This window comes from Rosa rugosa, chromosome 7 (assembly GCF_958449725.1).
Source record: "Rosa rugosa chromosome 7, drRosRugo1.1, whole genome shotgun sequence".
NCBI classification, from domain to species: Eukaryota; Viridiplantae; Streptophyta; class Magnoliopsida; order Rosales; family Rosaceae; genus Rosa; species Rosa rugosa.
This window is the reverse complement of record NC_084826.1, coordinates 20,311,965-20,336,279: the sequence shown is the minus strand read 5'-3', so window position 1 is coordinate 20,336,279 and position 24,315 is coordinate 20,311,965. Positions and strand designations below refer to the sequence as shown.

Genomic DNA, 24,315 nt, shown 5'->3' with positions numbered 1-24,315 from the left:
TATTTTTTTTAGAACACGGAATCATTTCACTTTGCCATCTCGGAGGAATTCGGAATTACATGCTTTCAACTCTAAACAGCCTGTTTGGAAAGTGTGTTGATTTACTTTTTGAGTATGAATACGTACAGTTCCCCTACTTAGATGCTAGATTCAATCATCACAATACTTGAAGAAATTATCACATTCCTTCTAATAAAATGTATATTTCCTCTAACTACGGGGCACACAAGTAGCATATGGAGTACAAGTCACCAAGTTTTATAGATCATCCACAAGCAGAAAATAACTGTAATCAGGATTGATAAAATTTTGCCCTAGTGAAGCTAACCTTGTACACAGTAAAAACAAGAGAGCATTGACAGTGAACATAACAGAGCAGAACGGTAAAGTGCGTAAAACACCAATATTTATGTCCACAGTAACCCACTTAGAACAAGTTTTCCCATGTAATGCAACTCAAATGTTTTAGAGTATCAAGGCTCGATAAAGCCTTCACAGAGTTTGCCTGAACTGATCAATAGATACAATACTACCATACCATTTATAGACTACCACCACGTAGTGCAAGCACTAAATGAAGGACAGAGCCACCCTCAATGTTGTAGTCTTTTGCAGTTTTGTCATCTCCAAGCTGCTTGCCAGCATAAATCAGCCTGCGGACATTTCAAAATCATTAGATGCTGATCTATTGAAAATTAGCCAGTACCATAAACACGTGAAGCTATTAACAAAGACAAGAATAATAATGCAGCAATAATGCTGATTAATAAGACTTCATGCTGCTTAATAAGACTTTATTAAGGTGATATCCCAAAACAGTTGTCAAGTTAATGTGCATATGCATGGATGATATAAGGCATGAAATTAACTAAACCTAAGTTCAATTTAAACACATTTAATGCATACTGAAGCTAGATAAAAGTACAAAACCAGACATAACTCTAAGTTCAAGTAACTTATTACTTTAGATAGATTGATTATGAGAAGAAAGAGAAACAAGTACCTTTGTTGCACTGGAGGAATTCCCTCTTTCTCCTCAACCATTCCCTTGATTCGGTCAATGACGATGGATTAGTAGTACCTAGGTCTGTGTTACAATGTTACAATGGATGCAAAATTGACAACACCAAGTCACCCCACCATATTAAGGTGGACTCCATTTAATGTCAATAGTCTATCAAACATACCAAAAACCAACATGTACTGCGTTATCACAAAATGATAACATTTTTGCAGTAGGGTTGTGTGTAAATAATCTCTTGAGTTTGACAGAATTCACTGCAATTGATATTAGATGAGTAAAAGTTACAGAGTGATAGAACAGAATGCTATTATGCCACTTGAAATGAATCTAATCTATCCTTCATCCATCCATGCCATCTGAATTAATGCTTGGATACCATCATTCAATAACAGCTAGATGGACCACTTTACTTTCGACACTAGAATAGAAAGGTAAAACCATAAGTTTCTGATATAAAAGCATGAAGGTACTAGATGCAACTGTCTGTCCGAGAAACTTTGACCAGTGGGATTCCATGACCCTCCCTAAAGGCATTAGACGAAACTGTCTGAGGGGCTCTGATCATTGAGTAGGAACATAAATGAGCACTCCCTATTTCAACATAAGAGATGCACCAGTGTCCTCCAATGATTCAAGGGACTTCTTCATAAGTGCCTATGCTTCTTCTCTCCTCCTAAACAAGAGAGTCAAACATTAATGGTCACAAAATATTTTGTGACATTAATCCACAAGGCAGTTTGTTAACAGCACAGTCACAGTCCCAGTCGTTTAAAAGATTTTATAATCACTTTCCAAACAACAGGGAAACATTCAAATCAATATTGCAACAAACAAATTTTCAATCTGTCGATGGCTCCATATCTTGACAGGAAAACTTTCAAGAAAAAAGTTTGTTAAAGAAACATGCAACCTGTTGGCACCAACTCAAATGACACCTTGAGATCAATAAGCAAAGTTCTGAAGTAAGGCAGGTTGAAACAGACTGTGGGGAACAAAAATAAGTCTTTGCAAAAGGATTTATCACACCACCAGCTACAAGTAAACCTTAAAGCAAACAAGAAACAAATAGGGAGGTTCCAATTTTCATTTTTATGGTAATCAAACACCACTAAGACCAGAGAATGATTAAAACATATCTTTGCAAAACTTTAGGCAATCTTACCATCTTACTCTATCAAAAAGGTCACAGAGGCTATACCCTTCATTTAAATTCCCAACTGGCAAAACAATTATCTTTTAATTGTTTTAAAAATAAAGTAGAATATTTCAGAGTCAAATGCGCATTAAGCTTGTCAGTAATTGTTGAAAGCATACCTCTTTATATCCTCAATAGCTTGTTTACGTCGTTTTATCTGAAGTTTTAGAAGGTGAATTAGTGTTGCCCTAGCCTGCATGATAAAGACATAAAAATATAAGGAAAGTAGTCCCGTATAACAACCCAACAGCTTATATTATAAGACTCAATATATCTTACCTGATGGGGCCGCAATGAGTTCAGAAGATGATGCAAGTTCTTGAATATAAGAGATATTTCTTCCACTCTCCTTGCATATTGTGATGCTCTCTCCACAAGAATATCAGCAAGTTCCAAAATGTGCAGCTGCAATTCTCTGTTAAGGGACCTTAGTTCCTTCTTAAAATCTAAAACATAGTACAACTTTTGTCAGAATGGAAAAGTGGGGGACAGGAAAAATAAAATAAAAAATAAAAAAAATAAAAAGAAGGCGAAAACAATCAAGTACTAACATACATACATACAAACTAGAATAAACACCAACATACAAACTTGCAATTCCTAACTTCCTATTCGTTTCTTGCAGAGAATTAGACAAAACTACTATAGCAATACCCACAAGTAGTCAAGAAATTCATACACTCCCCAGAAGTTCCTTATTTCTGGTAATCATAGTTTGGCCATCAATACCTCTTCTGTCAAGACAACAATAGCTAGTATGGATGTATGCATTCCCAAAGGCTAGAAAAACTAGGTTAATAGTAATTACCTAATTCCACTGACCCTAAGGAGAAACTGCTATATAGGTGATTGAATCAAGATGTTCAAATCAGTTCCTACGTATCAAAGGTAGTTTTTTCACAGGACACAAACACTAAACTAGTGTGAACTACTTGTTCACTGCATGTACACTAAAGCTTTTGTCTTAATAAAGATTCTTTCTTCTCAAACAAAACAATAAAACAAAGTAAAGAAAGAAAGAAAAAGAGAACGATTAAACTAGCCTGGAGGTAGACGTACCAATATTTGGGCCTTTTGGGTACAGTTGACGCACTCCCTGTTCTTCCAAGCTTGGAAGCACGTAATCCGTCTATATAAAATAAACATGAAACTTTGTTAGAAATAAATTACAAGGAAATAATGGAGATCAAATCAGACATTGATAACATTAACACAATAATCTAGAAGAATAAGCTTCAAAACTCAATAGTCAAAAGTCAAAACCTGCAACTTCAAATGCATTAATATTGCATTCCTGGCTTAAGGAACTAAATGATGTATTGCATCCTCCAAACAATAAATATAGCTATGACAATACTTATGGTATCCAAAGATTAAGCAACAAAGCAACTTTCAGATATCAAATTTACAATCTGTATATAAATGTGGAGAAGAAGGTAAAGAATAGGAAAAGCTTACGGTGTAATTAGCACCATAGCAAATGATGTATGGCATTTACATAGCTAAATTAAGAGTTAACCATGATGATTAGGAATTTAAGACTACAGTTTCAGAGTCTAATATGAATAGCTGATCAATCGTATGAATAGCTGATCAATCGTAGTCCAATCTTGGAAAAGTGAGTACTTGAGTGTCTCCTTCCAAACCTAAAAGTGCAATACTTTTACATAGGTAATTTTCATTAATTAAGTACCTCAAAAGTTCTTCTTCTTCTTCAATTGCTCCTTTCTTCTTACCATGAGATTGCTTCCCAACACGTGCACCTAAACTTTCTTGAATACTCTAATTCAGCGTCTCTTCCAAATTTTCAAGCTCTTCCAGAATCTGTAAGAAAATTAAATATAACGTGTTAACCAGAAGGGTCACTACCATCCTGCCACCATATATTGGGACTGAAGATGCAACAGATCTTCCCCATTTCTCAACTACCAGTAAAGGTTGGCAAATAGGTTCTGGGGGACATTTTTTTACCTGTTCTGTTCTTTGTTCATTTCGCGCGATCTGAGTTTGTTGCCCTTGAGTCAATCAACCTTGAGAGACGTCTTTAGCACGAATAACATCTAACTCTTGAACTCTTTCTTCATATGAGCAAGCTATAAGCAAAACAGTGAAGACATGAGAAAAATTATAATAATAAGTAAAAAACTCATCAGTGTCTGTATAAACAAGTTTTTATCATCAACATTAAAGTTGTTTAAATCTTTGTTTTCCTCATTTAAAACAACAAAAATAAAAAGCACAAAACAACTGGATGCAATTAGAAGAAGACAAGGTGAATGTAACCAAGTGAGGCTGAGAAACATTAACCACAATATCACGAGAACAAGTAAAGAAGGGAGATAATTTCCAAAATACAAGAAGACTGAAGTGTAATATCAGGATACTGGATTTAATTATGATGCATTGTTGTTAGGTTCGCGTACTTTTTCCTTTGTTGATGCTGGTATGGTCAACCTAATAATGGATGGTAGCAACTAATTAATTAGAATCATTAAGGACCAGTTTCAAACATTTAAGAGGTCCCTGTTGAATCATGATATTGCAAGTGCATCAACTGTTGTATTCCTTCATTACACGAAGATATACTGTTTTCAGTGTTTTGCTAGAATTTATAAAAGGTACACTACACCAGTGCGTGACTTTTCTGAAAATCAATTCAGGAACTGCTTTCTCAAATACCAAGCAATGGTACACTACACTACACTGGTGCGTGACTTTTTTAAAAATCAATTCAGGAACTGTTTTTCTCAAATACCAAGCAATATACACATGTTAATATAAATATATGAACTATACCTAAAGAGTTTATCCAATTGGCAGAAACGAATCCAATGTACAAGAAAGATAATAAAAAACCAGGATAGTTAAGACCACTTACCTTTTCCATTCTTTTAGTTATTTTATCACGGGTTTTTATCTGCTTTTCCGTAAGCTGTCCTTTGTATGTTTGCCAAGTTACTTCCTCACCATCATCCTTAAGTCCAAACCACATGTCAGTAGAATTATCTTCTTTCAATTCATCAAAAGAAAAGAAAGAAAAAGGTCATACTTAAAGAAAAATAGCAGACTATAAAAGGCAGTTTGAGAAGAATTCTATGAGCAATGCTAAATTGACACATACCTCAGCTTCTTCTATAATGTCATCCTCTCCCATACCCCAAGAGATGCCATCAGCAAGAGAAGCTTCAAGTCTTGCTCGTTGAAGTGAAGCCTGCTGATCTAAAATATCTTCACGCATCTTGTACTCTCTTAAAACTTTCAAGCCTTTTTCCTACTTAGATATAACCAAACGATAAGCAATCATCCCTTTGACACATCGGTACAGAAAGCAAGTGAGGCGGGCTAAGATTCCATTCAAAGAAATGGAGTGCCATCATTGATAACCATAATTCAGCTCATTTCTTTAATGACACTTTCATTACATCTTTTAAAATCAAGAACTTAATGCATATGTACATATATAGAGCTATGCTTTGAACCTTCATGTAGATACTATTTCCGTGATGGGTGATTCGAAGACTTTGATAAGTGCAAAATCCTGAATTTATCTCACTAACATATTGTTGAAAAAGTAACCATAGTGTCATCACTTAGATAAGAATGCAGTGGAGGTTCTTGGGAAACTCATCTCATAAATGCAAATATATCCCGTCCTTCAATATTCAAAGTGCTTAGGTTATTTTTATTGAAAAAATATTCGCCTCTCATTATTCTTCACAAATTCAATATAAAAATCAAATGAACATATGCATTCTTATTTGAATTTCACTAAGAACACACACAAACTCAAACAATAAATAGTAAATTGAAATCTTACTGGTGGCATCAACTTGATCAGGCAGTCCTTGGAAAATGTATAGACTAGATGAACTGCACAAGAAAATGCAAGAATAATCAGAAGGGTAATAATCTTATGATGTGCTTTTGACTAGAGTCATTAAGAGAAAAACTTCATGAACGTCTATGACAATTATCGTTATCTTCAATATTCCTGAACTGCTTCGATTCTGATTGTCACTATCCCAAATACTCATAGTATTCTTGTTGTCCTATCCAGTAAAGTGTTTCTTTCTCTCATATACATATAAACAATAAACAAATATGTATCCAAGTAACTAGCAGTTTAGGCCCATAAAATATTTTTGGCATTTAAATATGAGCACCATGTCTTGTTAATCAAAAAGCGTAAAGGATAATATAGCTATCTGAATCATAAGAGATCACATACATGAATTAGTCCTCTATGAGCTCCTTAACAGTTCCTATTGAAAATAGCAGTGCATATATCTCATTATATAATGTACTTCACAGGATTAATTTAACACTGGCACTAAATCTGGCCGGACAAGAACCAACATCACTCATCAATTCTTTATCTAACTAATTCAATTTTCAAATACATAGAATATCGAATGGCCCAGAAATCACATACCCATCAGAAATACCAAACCCAACATAGGAAATTTGAAGTAAGAGAGAGATAGGCAATTAGCTTCAGATTTCTTAGCCCTCAGCAAACAAGATTTAAGCCTTTACATGCTCCAATTTGAAGTGCCAAGTTTTCCAAAACAAATACAGAACCAACTCAAAAACAGACACTGAAAACAAAATCAAACCAACATGAGAGACAGAAAAGATGCGTACCAGAAATACGGAACCAACATGAGAGAGCAACTGCAGAGAGAGGGTTGATTTCTTATGTCGAGAGCAACTGCTGAGTGGTATTTCTTATGTACAACGACGGGCCTTTTGGGCCTACTGCTTTCCAGTGTTTTTGGGCTCTCGATCAGAAATAGAAAATCTTGGCACTATATCACAAAACAGAGCATTACCTGCTCATACCAATATTTCATAAATGTTAAAAACGTATAGTGATTACATTGCAAGAACGATTACAACATAGATTACACGCCAGACCAAAAAAGAAAAAAAAACATTACGACAAAAGAAAAAAAAAATTACATTATAATCATGTGATGAAAATACAGAGAAAAAACGCCAGGGGAGTCTCCAGCATAATGGAGTTGAGCTGGTCTGCCTAACCATTTCAACGTCTCCAATACCTTGGATTTATGTAAACATGCCTTCTGTGATTACCAAATCTGTGTTCCAGCTGAGGGAATATCTTGAACAGGATGTTAAACATGGCTCTGTAGTACCATTTCCTCCATCTCTTGCAAAACAAAAGTGACCCGACGGCAATTCCAAACCCACATGTAAATCCAATTTCAACACTGATAACATTCCAATCAATCTCATCTCCAGAATTCAGACTACTTGAGCTTCCATTTAACGTTGGAGGTGGCAATACGATTGCTGTATCCGATGTCAGAGGAGGCCCCCATAATCCTTTGTTACCCTCGAAGGAGGTATTTGGAAATGTCGAAAACTGAGTGCTGGTTGGGATCCTTCCCGTCAGTTGATTATATGAGACATTCAAGTACGAAAGGAAAGTGAGATTTGCAAGCTGCGGTGGAATTTGGCCGCTCAGGTGGTTCTGTGAGAGGTCTAAGGATTCTATGCTACTCATGTTACCAAAGGATGATGGGATTTCGCCTGTGAAAGCATTACCGGACAGATTGAGGGCATACAATGATCTCAGTTGGCCCATTTCCTTGGGTATTGTTCCTTTGAACTTGTTAGCAGAGAAGTCAATCAAAGTGCGAATAGTTAAAATATATACAAGATTCATCTCTAGACCTTTGCTTGTTGTTGTTACTGCATCTCCATAATTAATATTAGAGCTATGAAATCCATCACTAGCAGCCCACGAAAAGCCAGCCCACGAAAAGCTATGGTGAATTTGGTAACCATCTTCATTAACCACCATTGCCTGCCATGTTGTCAATGATGTACCTGGTATTTCACCATTGAAACTGTTATGAGCCAAGTCTATGATTTGAAGCTTCAGCCAGGTGTCTTTGGTCTCGGGACATCCAATAGGTCCATAAAATTGGTTGGATCGCAATATAAGGACACGCAAGGTGGATATGGTCTTCAAAAGGCAGGGAAAGGCATCTGTTATTTGATTGATTCCAAGGTCTAAAACCTCTAACCTTGAACAATTGGCTAGAGATTTTGGAAATTGACCTTGTATCTGATTTCTTCCCAGCGCTAGAGTTTCCAAATGACAACCTTCAAGAAAAGTATCGGGGATAGATCCAGTAAGGTTGTTTCTCCTCAAATCAAGGACAGAAAGCGAAGATGTCTGAGTCAAGCATTGGGGAATGATTCCACTCAAAGAGTTATTGGAGAGATCAAGAACTCCAACACTTGCATTGCATATTGATTTTGGAATTTCCCCATACAAGTTACTGCTTGAAAGAGAAAGGTAGCCGTGGAAGAAATGAAATAACCAAGGTCTGTCGGTATACTAGAGCTGAAATTATTTCTTGAGTAATCCAAATAATCACCCCTTACAAACAATGGTATTTGTCCCTGAATCTGGTTTGAGTGAAGATCAAGATTCTTCAGATGGTAAGTAGAACCAAGTAAAGGAGCTTCTAGACTTACCAACTTGTTACAACATAGATATAGATTGTCGAGATGAAGCTCCCAGATCCAATTGGGTATCTGACCTGGAATTTGGTTGTTTGAAAGGCCCAATTTGGTTAAATAAGATTGATTTTTCAGGAAACTTGGGAATGTTTCCAACTTGTTAGAAGCCAAATCCAAGTACTGAAACTGAAGGAGGCAGGGCGGTGATGAGTTGGTACCACTATGATTGAACAACAAGCTATTGTAGGATAGATCAAGAAACGAAAGATTTCTCAACTCCTGAAGCCCATAAAAAGGAAAACCACTCAAGTTGTTTGAAGAAAAATCTAAACTCCCAAGCCCTAGAAGATTAAAGATAGACACGGGTATTGATCCTTCCAAATTGTTTATACTCAAATCAAGTTCGTACAGCAAGTACGAAGAGACATTAGAAAATTCAAGCAACTGACCAGAGAAGTGATTTCTAAAAAGTAGTAAGCTCTGCAGCCCGGGAATAGAAAAGGCAGACAATGGAATACTCCCGTAGAGTAGATTGTCGGACAAGTCAAGATACTCAAGCTTGATGAGTTTGTCCCATTGAATGGCATTAATCGGACTAGAAAACTTGTTGGATGACAAGGACAAAATCTCCAATTGTGTTAGGTTGGCCAGTGACTTTGGAACTGCTCCTGTGAAATTGCAATATCTAAGATCTAATTCAGACAGCATTTTAAGGTTGCCAATAGAGTCCGGCAAGACTCCTGAAAACTTAGTCCCGGATAGAACTAGGGATTCGAGAGATCCATTCTTTGGAAACTCTGGTAAGGAACCACAAAGCTCTGAATTATCTGATAGGTCAACAGACTGTAGTGAAGGTATCTGGAATATCTCTTTGGGAAATGCTCCATACACGTTACATTCACGGAGACTCAAGGAAGTCAAGCTTGAAAAATTGGCAAAGAATTTTGGAACCGGACCAGAGATATTGTTTCCCTCCAATATTAACGTGGATAGAGAATCAAGCTTGGCAAATGATTCATGAATAGGGCCTGAAAGATCACAACGGTACAAGGTCAACACCCTCAGCTTTGGAAGTGAAGATGATATGGTTTGGCTCCAGTGAGAACCCTCAGCTGATAGGTTTATAGATTGAAGATTTAACTCTGTAAGCTCTGTAAGGTTCTGGATTAAAGTGCCTAAATTTGGGTTCTCAAGTTTTAACTCCCCACCCGAGAGATCAAGAACTACCAACCTTTTCAAGCGTGAAATCTCAATGGGAATAACCCCAGAAAAATAAGCATAACTTAAATTCAGATACCTCAACTCTGTAAGCTTTCCGATTGCAGATGGAATTGAAGAGCCATTGAAGTTGTTATAGGCTATATTGAGGCTCTGAAGATGTTGAAGTTGGAACAGACTGTTGAAACTGTCAATGTTGCATGAGATAGACTCGCTGCTGATGTCAAGACCAACAACACTCCCATTAGTGCTGCAAGTTACACCGAGCCAAGAACAGCATTCGGTACTCGAATTCCATGTTATGAGCTTGAAGGATTCGGAAGAATCAAATACAAGACTTTTCTTGAAGTGGAGCAATGATTGTTGCTGGGCTTCAATGCAGTTGCTGTGAACTGCGGGGATGAGGTTAGTAACAGTGGTAGTGAATAAGAAAAGGAAGAGATGGAGGAACAGAGTGGGCATGTTTTAAGCAAAGGTTTAGACGCAGGCACAAATGTACTGTGGGAAAGTGATAATTGGGAACTGGCAATGGTTGTGGACTGGTGGTGGCTTTATAAGGTCATGGAATTGGAAAATGCGTCCATAATATTTGTGCCAGGCTTGACTTTGAAGTCCTTCCTCTCTATCGATGGGCAACTTCCAAGAAAAATGAGACGCTGGGAAAGAGGTTTTTCTCATGATCAATTATTTTGATAGCTGCAATTGTATTTGAGAATGAATGAGTCAATGCATTCAAAGCAATAATAGACGTCTCAGTCTGGAAAAATTGCCTCAGTCTGGCAGTCGTATATAGCAGGACATGGAGAAATTGTCTCCATGAGTTTTAAGTTTCTTCCTTGATATTATTGTTGCACAGAAAATGTGCAATTGAGGACTTGGGAATAGTTGGGAATGTGGGGAAGGCAGGAATGAATCTGAAAGTGACCGAAGTTTCAGCCCTACAGAATAAGACAGGGCTAATTAAGCTAGTGGATGAAAGCTCAAAGGTAATAAGAACGTTCCTCCTTTTCAGTTATTTAGTATGTTGAGAATTTACTAGATAACAAGAACATTTTATAACTCAGGGGCAACTTACCCCTAGCCAAGAACAGCAACAGCAGCCGGTACTTGACCTTCAAGTTATGAGCTTGCAGGAAGAAGAAGAATCCCATATGAGACTTTTCTTGAGATGGAGCAATGATTGTTGCTGGGCTTCAATACACTTGCTGTGAACTGCAGGGACGAAGTTAGTAACACAAGCAATGAAAAGCGTGGTACCACTGCACTGATCTTGTCTCTATTAGCTGTTGGATTTTAAGTCCAAAAATCTCGGTACAACTAGGAATAAGTCACCCACTAATTTTTATTTTGTCGGTTTCTTGATGTGCGATCTTCACTCTTCAACCATTAGCAAAAGGAAGAGATTGAGGTAAAAAATTGTCATTTCTTTTAACAAATTTTTACACACAAGCACAAATGCAGTGAGGGATTTAACTATTGATGGTTGTGGTGGCTTTTAGAAGGTACTTGGAATTGGGGAAAAAAAAAAAAAAAAAATGCCTCCGTGAGATAATCTGTGATTGGCTAGACTTTCAAGTCTTCTCCTATCTCTCTGTAATTACCAGGAAAAATAAGAGGCAATGAAAGTAGATGCGTGCTTTGAGGTTGGATCAAGTGTTTCAGTACATTGAATTCTGACTGGTATCGCATTCAAATTTCTGAGACTTGTAGTTGGATGGATTGACTTTGAAGTCTTCTGGCTTTGGCAATAATTCAGACACACAGACCTACTCTCCTGGGTTATGAGATTGAGAAGGTGAACGTTGCAACTTGTGTGGAAGTCTTTCCACCCAAGCTTGACTTGGAAGTCTTTCCCATCTTTCTGCAACCAGCTGGAAAACTGGGTGGAAGGAAAAAGGGGACAAGTCGCACTCAACGTGCTCAGTGCTCCTGATAATAAGCGTCGATGAATTTCTGGGTTTCGAGAAGGATTAGTTCCAGAGCTGGAAGATTTCTGTGCCTGAAGAAAAAAATGGAAAGCTTGTAATTTAATGTGTTATACAGATGCCAATGCTGTTAAAAATGTCTGCTGCTTGTGTGAGAGAGCATGACCAACTTTTCCAAATAGAAGTTCAGCTCTATTGGTCTATTTCTGAAAATGACCATGAGCAGTCATTTTAAATTTGTAGTCTTTAATTTGATACAATGAATATTATATATGCTCTCTGTGCAGCTGTGCTTACCATCTACAATCACTCTCACCATTCTTAAATATTACATGTTCTGTCATGTGCCAAGTTGTAACCTCATCTGAGGCCAACTTTAGATCGAACAAACATGAGGATAAAACGTGTGTTATTCACCAAAAGTTAACAACACATCTGTGTGATTTCGATTTCCCAGATCACTATACTGTTAAAATTCCATTGCAGAATCGTTTCAGTCTGCCATCTCTGAAAATGTCAATGCTGAATCACACACTTTCAACTCTAAACAGCCTGTTTGGAATGTGCGTAGCTAGACTTTTCCAGTGTGATAACAGCTCCTCTTCTTAGATTGATAATCACTAGTGCAGAGTTGTCACATTACTTCGAGAAATTATCAGATTCCTTCTGAAAAGTATACTTCATCTTAATTTCCTGACACACAAGTATCATATCGAGTACATGCCACCATGTTTTATAGATCATCCACAAGCAGAAAATATTTGTAATCAGGAATGATAAAATCTGTTGCCCAAGTGAAGCCAACCTTGTATAAATAAAAGCAAGAGAGCATTGACAGTGAACATAACAGAGCAGAAAGGTAAAAGTGCAATATGTAACACCAATACTTATGTCCAGATTAACCCACTTTAAACAAGTTTTCTGCCATGTAATGCAACTCAAATGTTTTAGAGTATCAAGACTCGATAAAGCCTTCACGAAAGAGTTTGCCTGAACGCATCAATAGGTACAATACTAAGATACTATTTATAGACTACCACCACGTAGTGCAAGCACTAGATGAAGGACAGAGCCACCCTCAATGTTATAGTCTTTAGCAGTTTTATCATCTCCAAGCTGCTTGCCAGCATAAATCAGCCTGTGGACATTCGAAACTTATTATATGCCAATCGCTTGAAAATTGACCAGTACCATAAACACGTTAATCGATTAACTAAGACAAAAATAATAATGCAGCAATAATACTGCTTGATAAGACTTTATTCTAGCAATTTAAGCTATTAAAAATAATGCAGCAGGTGATGGTCCAAAACAGTTGTCAAGTTAATGGGCATCTACACCAATTATATGGTACCCAAGATTCAAATCGGACAGAGCACCTAAGAGTCCCAAATAGGAATAGAAACAAAGTCCAACTATAACTCGACCAACCTTCAGTGGTCAAGACAATCTTGGCCACTGAACAAATCTAAGTTCTATGGAAAACCATGAGAGCCTTTCGGAAGTAAAAAATGAGCCAATGCTGATACAACTTCCAACACTAACCAATGCATTACTCACTGCCACATTTGAAACAAAAGCTCAAAGTATTGAACAGATCAATCATTTTTCTTCTTTTCCAACTATAGGAACTTCACAGGCAGCAAAGCATAAACAATGTTATAGTTGCATGGATGACATTTGCAAGGCATGAAAAGTAACTAAACTAAGAGTTCAATTTATTAACATGTAATGCATACTGATGCTAGAAAAGTACAAAACCAGACATAACTCAATTTCAAGTAACTCATAACTTTCAATAGATAGAATCTGAGAAGGAGGAGAAAAAAGTACCTTTGTTGCACCGGAGGAATTCCCTCTTTCTCCTCAACCCTTTCCTTAATTCGGTCAATGGTGTCAGTCGGTTCAATATCAATCTCAATTTCTTTCCCGGTAAGCGTCTTCACCTTAATCATAGTTCCTCCCCTCAGCCTCAAAACCAGGTGGAGAGTTGACTCCTTTTGGATGTTATAATCTGCAAGAGTTCTACCATCTTCCAATTGCTTACCAGCAAAAATCAATCTCTGTTGATCAGGAGGGATGCCTTCCTTATCCTGAAAACAAGGGTATATTACATGGCTGCATATAAAGGAAAATGTAAATTAAGGATAATTTCAAGGAAACAGCAGATATCAGAGGCCAAAAACCACGTTTGATCATAAGTTTTCACATTATACATCTACTGCTTTCGTCGTGATAAGTAGTTCTTTGATAAGACTAAGCTTTTTTGCCATCATGTATATCAATCAGTTCACCATTCCGAGTAGCTACAACAAAAACCTGATCATTGATCAAGTTCTTGTACAGCAACAGAATTGCTGAACAATACGAAACACTATGTGCACGAAGGTTTAACCATACAATTATGAATGAAAAATCAAACGTAACTCCTTTAAGCGGGAAACTCATTGATTGACAATCCAGTCTATATCCCTTCATCTCCGAAAAGGCCAAATTTCTGGCAAAAAAATCACAGATTTCCTTTAACAATAACAATAAACCTAAACAAACAAATAGACAGGGCCCAATAACTCAATTCAGAAGCCCTAAACCTAGCTATCAAATTCTTCCAGCACCAACTTCTCTTCACAACACCCAGAAATCATTCAGTCCCAAACAAAACACACCCAAAAAAAAAAAACAAACGCTGAGATAACTACAAACCCATATGACAATAAAACCCGAAAACAAGATTATATACACAAATCACAACCCCAACTTCAACAAGAAAACAACACCCTAATTGTGTTGTAGGAAAAATCGTATGGATAAATTAAATATTTGGTAGATATGAAAGAAACAGAGAAATCAATGAAAAAGATGAAATTAGAGAGACAGAGAGAGAGAGAAAAGAGAGTACCTGGATCTTGGCTTTGACATTATCGATGGTGTCGCTGCTCTCAACCTCGAGAGTGATGGTCTTCCCAGTTAGAGTTTTCACGAAAATCTGCATGTTTCTTTGTTTCGGTCGTCTTTGCTCTCTCTCTCTCACTCACTCTCACAGAAACAGAGCAAGACTCTCTACTTATTTATTTCGCATCTTCTTTTCGAAATAAAAATGAATAAATAAAAAGAAAATTCAGTTATAAAATGTGATTGGGCCCGCGTATCAGATTCCCGAATTTTATTCTCTCAAAAAAAAAAAAAAAAGATTCCCGAATTTTATTGAATGGTTCTGTTTTTCAGTTACAGATCTTTTATTGATTTCTTTTCTTATTGTTTTCTCTCTTTTTTTTTTTTGGAAAAATAGATATTTTTTCATTGATAAAGCCCAAATGGGCACATATATCAGTTTTCAAGACTAAACTCATATACCTGAGGGGCCGAGTAATAATTAAACTTGATAAAGGTAAACACTGCTCATTAAGTACGAACTGATGTTTGCTTTAAGCGAGTCTATCATCAATAGAACACCTTGCTCTTCTAGGTAAAATCAAGCTCATGTCGAGTACGCAATTATGGTACAAAATAAGTACTGCTTAAGCAGTTTATAGAAAAAATTTCACCAAGCTTTGTCTTGCAAACGACAAAACCAACATAATTACTAATTTCAACAAAAACCATTATATAACCTTGTCGACTTTTTGTGAACTAGTCCATAAATAAACTGCCACTTAGGATCAGTGAAAGATCCAAACACCCAAGTAGGTCCATAACTCGATACAAAAAATTGCTAAGTAACGAATGAGGGTGGCAAGGCAATAAAAAATAAGATACAAATTGATCACCTAGCTTCTTCTGAATCCGAAATGGTTTGTCTATCACCCAGATTTGTTGAAATTAAAAGCAATGATCAGCCCCTTCAAATTTCTTACAGATCAGAGGCTTGCTCAGCAAATAGGATTGGGATATTTTTGAACTAGATTGCTTCCAATCCTCGTCAAATCCATCGCGCATGAAGCAAAGCTAATGATGATGGAATCCATCGTCGTCATGAGAAGGATTTCGTAAAAAATGAACTTGGCTTAGGGTTTTGGTTTAGCCCGAAGGCTGTAGTAGATGAGAGGGTTTTTCTTTCCGAGGATTTTTGAAATTCATATTGAAACGTCTTAGGTTGTTTAACCGAAATTCACAGATTATCGACATTACTAGATATTTTTAGCCATGCTACATTTTATAAAATATCACTTTAGTTATTTAATTTAAAAATGTCATTCACTTTGGTACTTATCGTTAAATTTGTAATTGCAAGTCGTTGAAATAAGGTCATTTTTGTCCAATTTCTAATCACAGTTCAAGTAATTGCACCAAATTTGACGACATTGAGAGATCTTGGGAGGAACCAACTACTATTTCGATCAAAGAACACCCAAACTTCCTTAGTCCAAATATAGAACAAAGAACATCCAATTAACTACAGATCACCCATCGGAGAACTTCTTCTGTCACCAAAGAAATCGGAAAAAATTAAAGAAAATAAACAGAAACAAGATCCACAAAAGAATTGGAAGGGCACTCACCAAATGGATGAGTAATCTCTTATTGCACAATAAGGTGATTACTCATGTGCGGTGGAGGCGAAGGCCCACTAAAAATGAAGCTCCAAGCAGCAAATCTACAAATGATGGCAAGAGATGTAGGATAAGAACAGCTAGAAATTAACAACGATACCCAAGGACAAAAACAGATATATTGATCTAGAAAAAATAAGTGTAGGTAGAAAGAAACTGGCTGCTGAGGTCAAAGATCAAACAACATACTGATGATTAAGAATTTAAGATATATAGTTCGTGATTACTAATTGGATTTTCAACAAGATTGGATTAAATTACTGAGCCTAACACAAAAATGGCCATTTACGTATGTAGAATTTGTGAACACTTTGATTCTTATGCAACTTTTCGATATTTAGCTTGCTTTTAGTTCCCTCGGATGCACTGGCGGACCCAGTATAGGCCTAGTGTAGGCTGCTACCTGCAGTAAATTAAATAATATATAGGCTATTTCATTTATAGAAGCCCTTGTTAATTTGTTGTAATTAAAGGAAGACAATAAGGTTGCGCCCCTACAGAAACCATCAGTAGCTATGATTGAACATTGCATAGGTTTTTAAACATACTCTTTCTATGGTATTACTTATATAACTTGGAACTTTTTTCTCTTAAGGCTGTATATTTCTGTCTATCAGAATGATAAAAAATAATAGTTTCTCCTGCTCTTATGGTAAAATTTTATCTTTAGATTATGTGTTTTTAAATTTTTCGGTTTTTATGTCAGCTATTGTAAATTTGTAATTCAAGTTCGCTCCCAGAGAAGCTCACCTTCTGGGTCCGCCACTGCTCAGATGCCTATGTATTTTGTTACCTCGAGAGGATTCCTCCCTGCCTCGAGGAGATTACTCAAATCTCTCCTCAAGCAAATTTATCCTCGAGCAAATCTCTCTCCGAGTAAATTTTTCTTGAAAGGTTTCGCCGTAACTAGATCCTCCTCGACGACATATTTTTCCCTAGATAAGAAATATGCACCTCGACTAGATATTTCTTCCTTGAAAAGATGTCTCCTGATTTTTTTTTTTTTTTTTTAATACGAAAAGATGTCTCCTCGTTGTGTTTATAAGTTCACTCTCAAATTTTATCCCCACAGAAGGCTGAATCTCATGCATACTGCTAAAGTGAATGCATTTATTACTAATCTATCAGGAATGCAGCATGTTCTCACTAACTACCACTTATCTCTTGCATTTCCCGGCATTATTCTTCTTTCTATTCTTTCTTATCATTACCAGAGTTTACCATTACAAGTTTTCTAATTTGCTTGAGGTTTATTGGCAGTACTCTTTTGGTGTTTGTCTTTGTGGGAACATGTTGAGGGCATATTGAAACTTTGACATTGAAGTTTCTGCAGGTGATGAACCTCGCTCAATCTATGAGCTTATGACTATTAGTCTATCTCTATCTTTGAGCATTCTGTTTTTGTATTCATTATGTTTGCTAGCTGTAGTATTTCTTCTTTAATTGTTCTAGAATCACATCAGTCTGATCCCTCACCAAGCTCGAGCTCTCAAGCTGCTATATATGTAAAGAATATATTCAAAGTAAATTAATTGAGAACCATTGCATGACATCCATCTGTGGTAGACCTGGAAACAAACAAAAAACTGCAAGTCTTATTTTTGGTTTCCTCTTCTTATTACAATATTACCCGAATTTGATGAATCAGACCTCTCAATCACAATCACACAATTGTTTTTCTTTCCCGTTGTATGGATCCATTGAAGTAATAATGTAGCCTTACTTTTAAATATCTGCACAAATTAGCAACACATTAATTTATAATCCAACTTAAATAAGGTCCATTAATGATTTAAATCAAACTGAATGAAATATTCCCTGGTGCGTTGTGAACTCATTGGTATAATCACGTGAACTATGATTCCTCTATATCTAGTAGAGGCATCACCATGTTGGACTTCAGCCTGGGGTTTACAAAAGTTAAAATAAGTGAAGAGTTTGAATCCTTCTTAAAAATGCAAGAACATAGTTTATGACAAGTAAAAACCCAAAACATGTGAACAATAAGCCTTCTCTACTGAACTCCCATTTATGTAAAATAAGTCCTAACCATTAGAATTCGCTGGAGCAAACTGATTCTTACAATCCTTTGACTGTATGACAAATGCAGAGGCAGGGATTGCTAGCAATTATATCAACAACAACAAACTTAACATAGTTATTGCCATTCTTAACGAAATAATATGCAGAATTTCCATTTTCTCAACGAAACAATAACGAAGCATCTCTATGTTCTCCTATTATTCTTATCACTACAGACCTTTTCACAAGTTTATGACAAAATGAGAACTCAAAACATGTGAAAAAGTGAGCCAGATGCATCAATTTCTGGTATTTTCAAAAACCTTGCAATGCATACACGCCACAGTTATTGTGTCAGTACTTGAAGCTCATGGCTAGCTATCTAAGTTACTCTAGTGCTACTAAATCCTGTTGCTTATTACTGTAGTCATAGTTATTTGGTTGTTGGTTTCTGGGATAGTAAATCTCAATAATATATAATAGACATTGGAACTTAACAAGTATTTGAATTGAAAACTTGAAAAGCACTTTAATCACATCCTTGTACTGCGCAGAATATTAGATCGTGTAGTGGTCTAGTGGATAGATATGAGTTGCGAATGCTTTTTATACAAAACATTAGTAAAGTTGTATCAACAATGCACTATGCACTAAAGATCCAACACCTAACTTAGAATTAGCTAGCATCACGTCTCTTGTACTGATCATTTAAGAGAAACTGACCACTAAGTGCAATTAACAAAGAAAACTAGAAGAAAATCTCCAGTCACGCACTTCCTAGAAAGAAAAGACTTGGTACTCGTTGCAAAAGGCATACTTCCTCCATGTCTTAAGAAATATATCACAGCTCTTTAGTTCCAGTAACGATAACAAATCCAGCCATTAAACTAATTAGCCCAAACAATAATTGCAATTGAAAACCTAAATTTTGTAGTAAATAAAAATTCAGTCAGAGATGGAAAAGTCATACCTCAATTGAGGGTTGAGAAATACCAATATCTTACGCTGTTGATAATTTTCTTTGGAACTGGGGATGTTCATCAATCATTGTCGTTAACTATTTCTAACTAGCTAGGGTTCTAAGTTTGCATCTTCATTCAGGTTATTCACGTAGAGGAGAAGACAACTCTAAAGCGGAATAATATGTTCCAACTATTTGGTAGCTTCTCATAATCAGTTTTAGAGAGAAGCTATTTGGACCGAAAGCAACTTTAAGAAATTTTACCAAACACCCTAATCTAAGCCCAAAAGCAGTTCAAAAATCAATCTCAAACTGTGTTTCTTTATTTTTGATATAAATTTCTGTTTTGGTAATTTAACGTAACCATAAAATCTGATATTGGGTATATGAGAAAAAGGATGTGTATCTCGTATTCACTATTTTACAATGTGTGAATAAAATTTCTCTTGAACTTGACTCTACAAAGAGTGGGGAAAACAAAAAAAAAACAAAACTTCTTGATGAAAAGCGAGCATGTAACTCCACTGAAAAGAAGTCCCTTGTTTGTCTCAACGAAGCAACCAACCGACGAAGGAAATGGCGAAACCTCTGCAATCCGTAGACTGCATCTTCCCCAATATAATCCCACTCTATTTCCTCTCACCCCATCTTCCATTTCGCGATTGCCTGCTAACAAACCTGGTAAGCCCTCCCTCTCTCCCTCTTATTTTCATGATTTAATTTGTTATCTGTATCATCCAAATCAAGCAGCCGTTTAGTGTCACATGCATTTTTAATATCTCCAAACTTAATATTTGCCCGTTAACGATTTTGTTCATATATACCAATTTTAGATCATCCCGGAGAAGAATCGCGCCAAAGTCAGGTAATCCCTCCCTCTTCTCTTGGTTTCTCTTTGATTAATGTGAGAATGCATGCCTAAATATGAATTGCTGTTGCTTATTATGAACAGGAAATTTACTATAATCAAATTATCGTGAGTTTTACTTGAGCTGTTGCGGTTTCCAAGACAATGGCATCGAAATTCTGGACTCAGGTTTTTTTACCTTCACCAAGAAGCATATATAGAATTTTTATCCATGATTTTTGTGAGTATTAATATGTGCTAATTGTTTTCGAATAATGTTTGTTGTGTTATTCTAGCGTGAGAGCGATTCGGAGGATGAGGAGAGTGAGTATGGTGAGGAGGTTGAAACTGGAGGTGGTGAGACTAGCACCAAAAAAGTGGACAACAAATACCTGAAGCATATGAATGATAGCGATAGTGATGAGTCGGATGACCAAAAGCGTGTAGTTAGATCAGTGAAAGACAAGCGTTTCGATGAGATGAATGCCACTGTTGACAGGATTAAGAATGCAAAGAACATAAATGATTGGGTCAGCTTGCTTGACTGCTTTGACAAGATCAATAAACAGCTTGAGAAGTTCATGCGGATTACTGAGTCCGAAAAAGTACCAACACTATATATCAAAGCCCTTGTTTTGTTGGAGGATTTTTTAAGCCAGGCTCTAACAAATAAGGATGCTAAGAAGAAGATGAGCAGCAGTAATGCCAAGGCCTTGAACTCAATGAAGCAGAAACTGAAGAAGAACAATAAGCAGTATGAAGAGTTGATCAACAAGTATAAGGAGAATCCCGAGCAGAGCGAAGAGGATGAAGAAGATAAGCAGTCGGAAGAGGAGGAAGAAGATTCTGAAATTGAGGATCCTACAGATATAGCAGCTTCGGATGATGAGGACGAAGATGATACCAAGGATGGTTGGGAAAAGAAAATGAGTAAGAAGGACAAGCTCATGGATAAGCAGTTCATGAAGGATCCTCGTGAGATCACATGGGATACAATTAACAAGAAATTTAAAGAGGTTGTGGCTGCTCGGGGAAGGAAGGGAACCGGAAGGTTTGAGCAAGTTGAGCAGCTTACCTTCTTGACAAAGGTTGCTAAGACCCCTGCACAGAAGCTTGAGATTCTTTTCAGTCTTGTTTCTGCTCAGTTTGATGTCAACCCTGGTCTAAGTGGGCACATGCCTATACATGTGTGGAAAAAATGTGTGCAGAATATGCTCATTATACTTGATATTCTGGTCCAGTATCCAAACATTGCTGTAGATGACAAGGTGGAGCCTGACGAGAATGAATCCCAGAAGGGACCCGATTATAATGGGACAATCAGGGTTTGGGGGAACTTAGTGGCTTTTGTAGAAAGGATAGATACCGAGTTCTTCAAGAGCATGCAGTGCATCGACCCTCATACTCGTGAATACATTCAAAGACTTCGAGATGAGCCTATTTTTGTGGTTCTTGCTCAAAATGTTCAAGAATATTTAGAAAAAGTTGGAGATTTCAAAGCTGCTGCAAAGGTTTCCCTGAGGCGGGTTGAACTCATTTATTATAAGCCTCATGAAGTTTACGATGCTATGAGAAAACTGGCTGAGCAGATAGAAGGTGGTGATGAAGGTGAAGGCCAAGAGCCTATAGCAGTTGAGGAAAGTCGGGGTCCAGCTACATTCGTTGTAACTCCTGAGCTTGTACCTCGGAAACCAACCTTTCTGGAGAGTAGTAGGGCCTTGATGGATGTTCTGGTTTCTCTTATATACAAGTATGGAGATGATCGCACTAAAGCTCGTGCAATGCTTTGTGACATTTACCATCATGCTCTTCTGGACAAGTTTCCTACTGCCCGTGACCTGCTGCTAATGAGTCACCTGCAAGATAGTATTCAGCACATGGACATTTCAACTCAAATACTTTTTAATAGGGCCATGGCCCAACTTGGTCTGTGTGCATTTCGAAATGGACTAATCACTGAAGGACATAGCTGCCTTTCTGAACTCTATTCAGGTGGACGAGTGAAGGAACTGCTTGCACAAGGTGTCTCCCAGAGTAGATATCATGAGAAGACTCCAGAACAGGTGCAGTGTTTTACTGTACAGCTATTCTATGTTTTATCTGCATGTGAGCTGCTACTTTCTATAGAATCTGAAGTCACTATCTACAATGGTTGTTCATATAGATTTCTAATAAATAATTTTTAAGTGTTTGCAGTTGATATGCAACTAGGTGCTATCTAACATTAATGCTATGACACTCACAAATATAATATCCAATCGTTTAGGATGGATTTATTTAACGATATTCATATGCCCATCCAAAGGAATTGTTTTAATATATCTAACATTACGTTACTTATAAGACGTTTTACTTTTGTTTTGCTCACACTCATTAAACTCCTGATATGTTTTTACCTTATAAGTGAATTAATGGGAAATTGGATGGATGTTGTTCATTTGAGTGTATATTGCTCTGCTTTACTGCATTGGTTTTTAGACCGGAGCAAGTTTTTAATCTTTCCACCCCATTCCACTCTTTCACAACCTAGAAATTTCTGAGCTGGATGTCTTTGCTATGTTCAGGCTCTTGTAAAGTTTACCACAATTAGCTTGTCTGCATAAGTTTAGGATATGCTATTTATCAATTTAAACAATTTGGCTCAATCTTCAAGATTCTTCAGAAACTAGTTGATAAGATTTGACAGAGAAAATTGGTGAAATAGGTCATTTGAGAGAAATTCTGGAAAGATGAAACTGAATAAAGATCATAATTTTGTCAACTTGTTGCAGATAATTGGGGTCTAAGAAATCTGAAATTATATTTCATTCTGCAGACTATTTTTTTTTTTTTTTTTTTTTTTCTGTTGTAGAAAAACAGCTTGCTCTGAGATTACTATGCTATCAACTCTCTATTCTATAGAATTGATTTTGTCACTCTCTCTTGCCCTTATTTTCAGGAAAGGCTGGAGAGAAGACGACAAATGCCCTTCCATATGCACATTAACCCTGAGCTCCTCGAGGCAGTGCATTTGATATGTGCGATGCTGCTGGAAGTTCCTAATATGGCAGCAAACATCCATGATACAAAGCGCAGAGTGATTAGTAGGACATTCAGACGGTTGCTTGAAATGAATGAGAAGCAAACCTTCACAGGTCCCCCTGAAAATGTCAGGGACCATGTAATGGCAGCTACCAGGGCCCTCCGCAAAGGTGACTTTCAAAAGGCATTTGATGTCATTAATTCCCTTCATGTCTGGAAGCTCTTAAGGAATCGGGAGAATGTTCTTCAGATGCTCAAGGCTAAGATCAAGGAGGAGGCTCTGAGGACCTACCTTTTGAGCTATTCCCGGTCTTATAAGACGTTAAGCATGGAACAACTCCCCAAGATGTTCGACCTCTCAGAGGCCCAGGCTCATAGCCTTGTTAGCAAGATGATGATCAATGACGAGCTCCATGCTAGTTGGGACCAGCCGACAAATTGCATTGTCTTCCACGACATTGAGCACAGTAGGTTGCAGGCTCTAGCTTTCCAGTTCACTGAGAAGCTGTCAGTCCTTGCAGAAAGCAATGAAAGGGCAACAGAGTTGAAGATAGGTGGTGGTGGGTTAGATTTACCTACAAGGCGTAGAGACAGCCAGGACTATGGTGCTGGAACAACTACTTTGAGTGGTAGGTGGCAAGAGAACTTGTCTTTCACCCAAGGAAGACAGGGTGGTGCCACTGGGCGAACAGGTTATAGATCATTGGCATATGGTCATACTGCTGGAGGAGGGTATCCTAGGGACCGAACAGGTGCAGGTCAGTTCCGAGGAATGGGTCAATATACACGATATCAAGATGCTGCGCATGGAGGCTCAGGGAGGACTGGCTACCATCAGTCTGCTTCATCTGGAAGGGGATCTCAGATGGTCAGTCTTAACAGGGGTGTTCGTGCTTAATGGGAACATAGTAGCAAGAGAAGACTGAAAATTTTCCCATTAGAAAGCTATTAAAGTTTGATTTCTTGAATTCATATTTAGGCCCTATGTGATGCACCAAATAAGACATCTGGATAGTATTAAATAACACAGAACCAGTGTTTACTTTGCTCGTTA

At 37.2% G+C, this 24,315-nt stretch overlaps 3 protein-coding genes across 7 annotated transcripts; 1 reads left to right on the top strand and 2 right to left on the bottom strand.

Moving 5' to 3' along the window:
- Positions 1–373: 373 nt before the first annotated feature.
- On the bottom strand, positions 374–6,903 carry LOC133720593 (mediator of RNA polymerase II transcription subunit 7b-like). 3 transcript variants are annotated; one of them, XM_062147003.1, is made up of 9 exons: positions 6,864–6,903; positions 6,652–6,749; positions 6,037–6,089; positions 5,341–5,490; positions 5,098–5,193; positions 4,191–4,312; positions 3,913–4,043; positions 3,279–3,348; positions 2,597–2,665 (listed from the first exon to the last, which is right to left on the bottom strand). In XM_062147003.1, exons 1-6 carry the CDS (start codon positions 6,881–6,883, stop codon positions 4,280–4,282), a joined length of 450 nt encoding a protein of 149 aa, XP_062002987.1. In that variant the 5' UTR covers positions 6,884–6,903; the 3' UTR covers positions 2,597–2,665; positions 3,279–3,348; positions 3,913–4,043; positions 4,191–4,279. The 3 variants fall into 3 exon arrangements, with proteins under 3 accessions (XP_062002989.1, XP_062002988.1, XP_062002987.1); XM_062147005.1 differs by lacking the exons at positions 3,913–4,043; positions 4,191–4,312; positions 5,098–5,193; ... (2 more) ...; positions 6,652–6,749; positions 6,864–6,903 and adding exons at positions 374–653; positions 1,004–1,697; positions 2,339–2,412; positions 3,678–3,728 and having other exon boundaries at positions 2,499–2,665; XM_062147004.1 differs by lacking the exons at positions 3,913–4,043; positions 4,191–4,312; positions 5,098–5,193; ... (2 more) ...; positions 6,652–6,749; positions 6,864–6,903 and adding exons at positions 2,253–2,412; positions 3,678–3,728 and having other exon boundaries at positions 2,499–2,665.
- On the bottom strand, positions 374–14,945 carry LOC133720592 (ubiquitin-NEDD8-like protein RUB2). Of its 3 annotated transcripts, none has more exons than XM_062147000.1 (3): positions 14,760–14,945; positions 13,694–13,953; positions 374–653 (listed from the first exon to the last, which is right to left on the bottom strand). In XM_062147000.1, exons 1-3 carry the CDS (start codon positions 14,850–14,852, stop codon positions 542–544), a joined length of 465 nt encoding a protein of 154 aa, XP_062002984.1. In that variant the 5' UTR covers positions 14,853–14,945; the 3' UTR covers positions 374–541. The 3 variants fall into 3 exon arrangements, with proteins under 3 accessions (XP_062002984.1, XP_062002983.1, XP_062002986.1); XM_062146999.1 differs by lacking the exon at positions 374–653 and adding an exon at positions 12,710–12,998 and having other exon boundaries at positions 14,760–14,944; XM_062147002.1 differs by lacking the exon at positions 374–653 and adding an exon at positions 12,710–12,998 and having other exon boundaries at positions 13,694–13,978; positions 14,760–14,923.
- A 4,943-nt stretch (positions 14,946–19,888) lies between these two features.
- On the top strand, positions 19,889–24,315 carry LOC133720577 (eukaryotic translation initiation factor 3 subunit C-like). The gene is made up of 5 exons (XM_062146967.1): positions 19,889–20,074; positions 20,227–20,258; positions 20,346–20,429; positions 20,537–22,303; positions 23,179–24,315. Exons 3-5 carry the CDS (start codon positions 20,406–20,408, stop codon positions 24,157–24,159), a joined length of 2,772 nt encoding a protein of 923 aa, XP_062002951.1. The 5' UTR covers positions 19,889–20,074; positions 20,227–20,258; positions 20,346–20,405; the 3' UTR covers positions 24,160–24,315.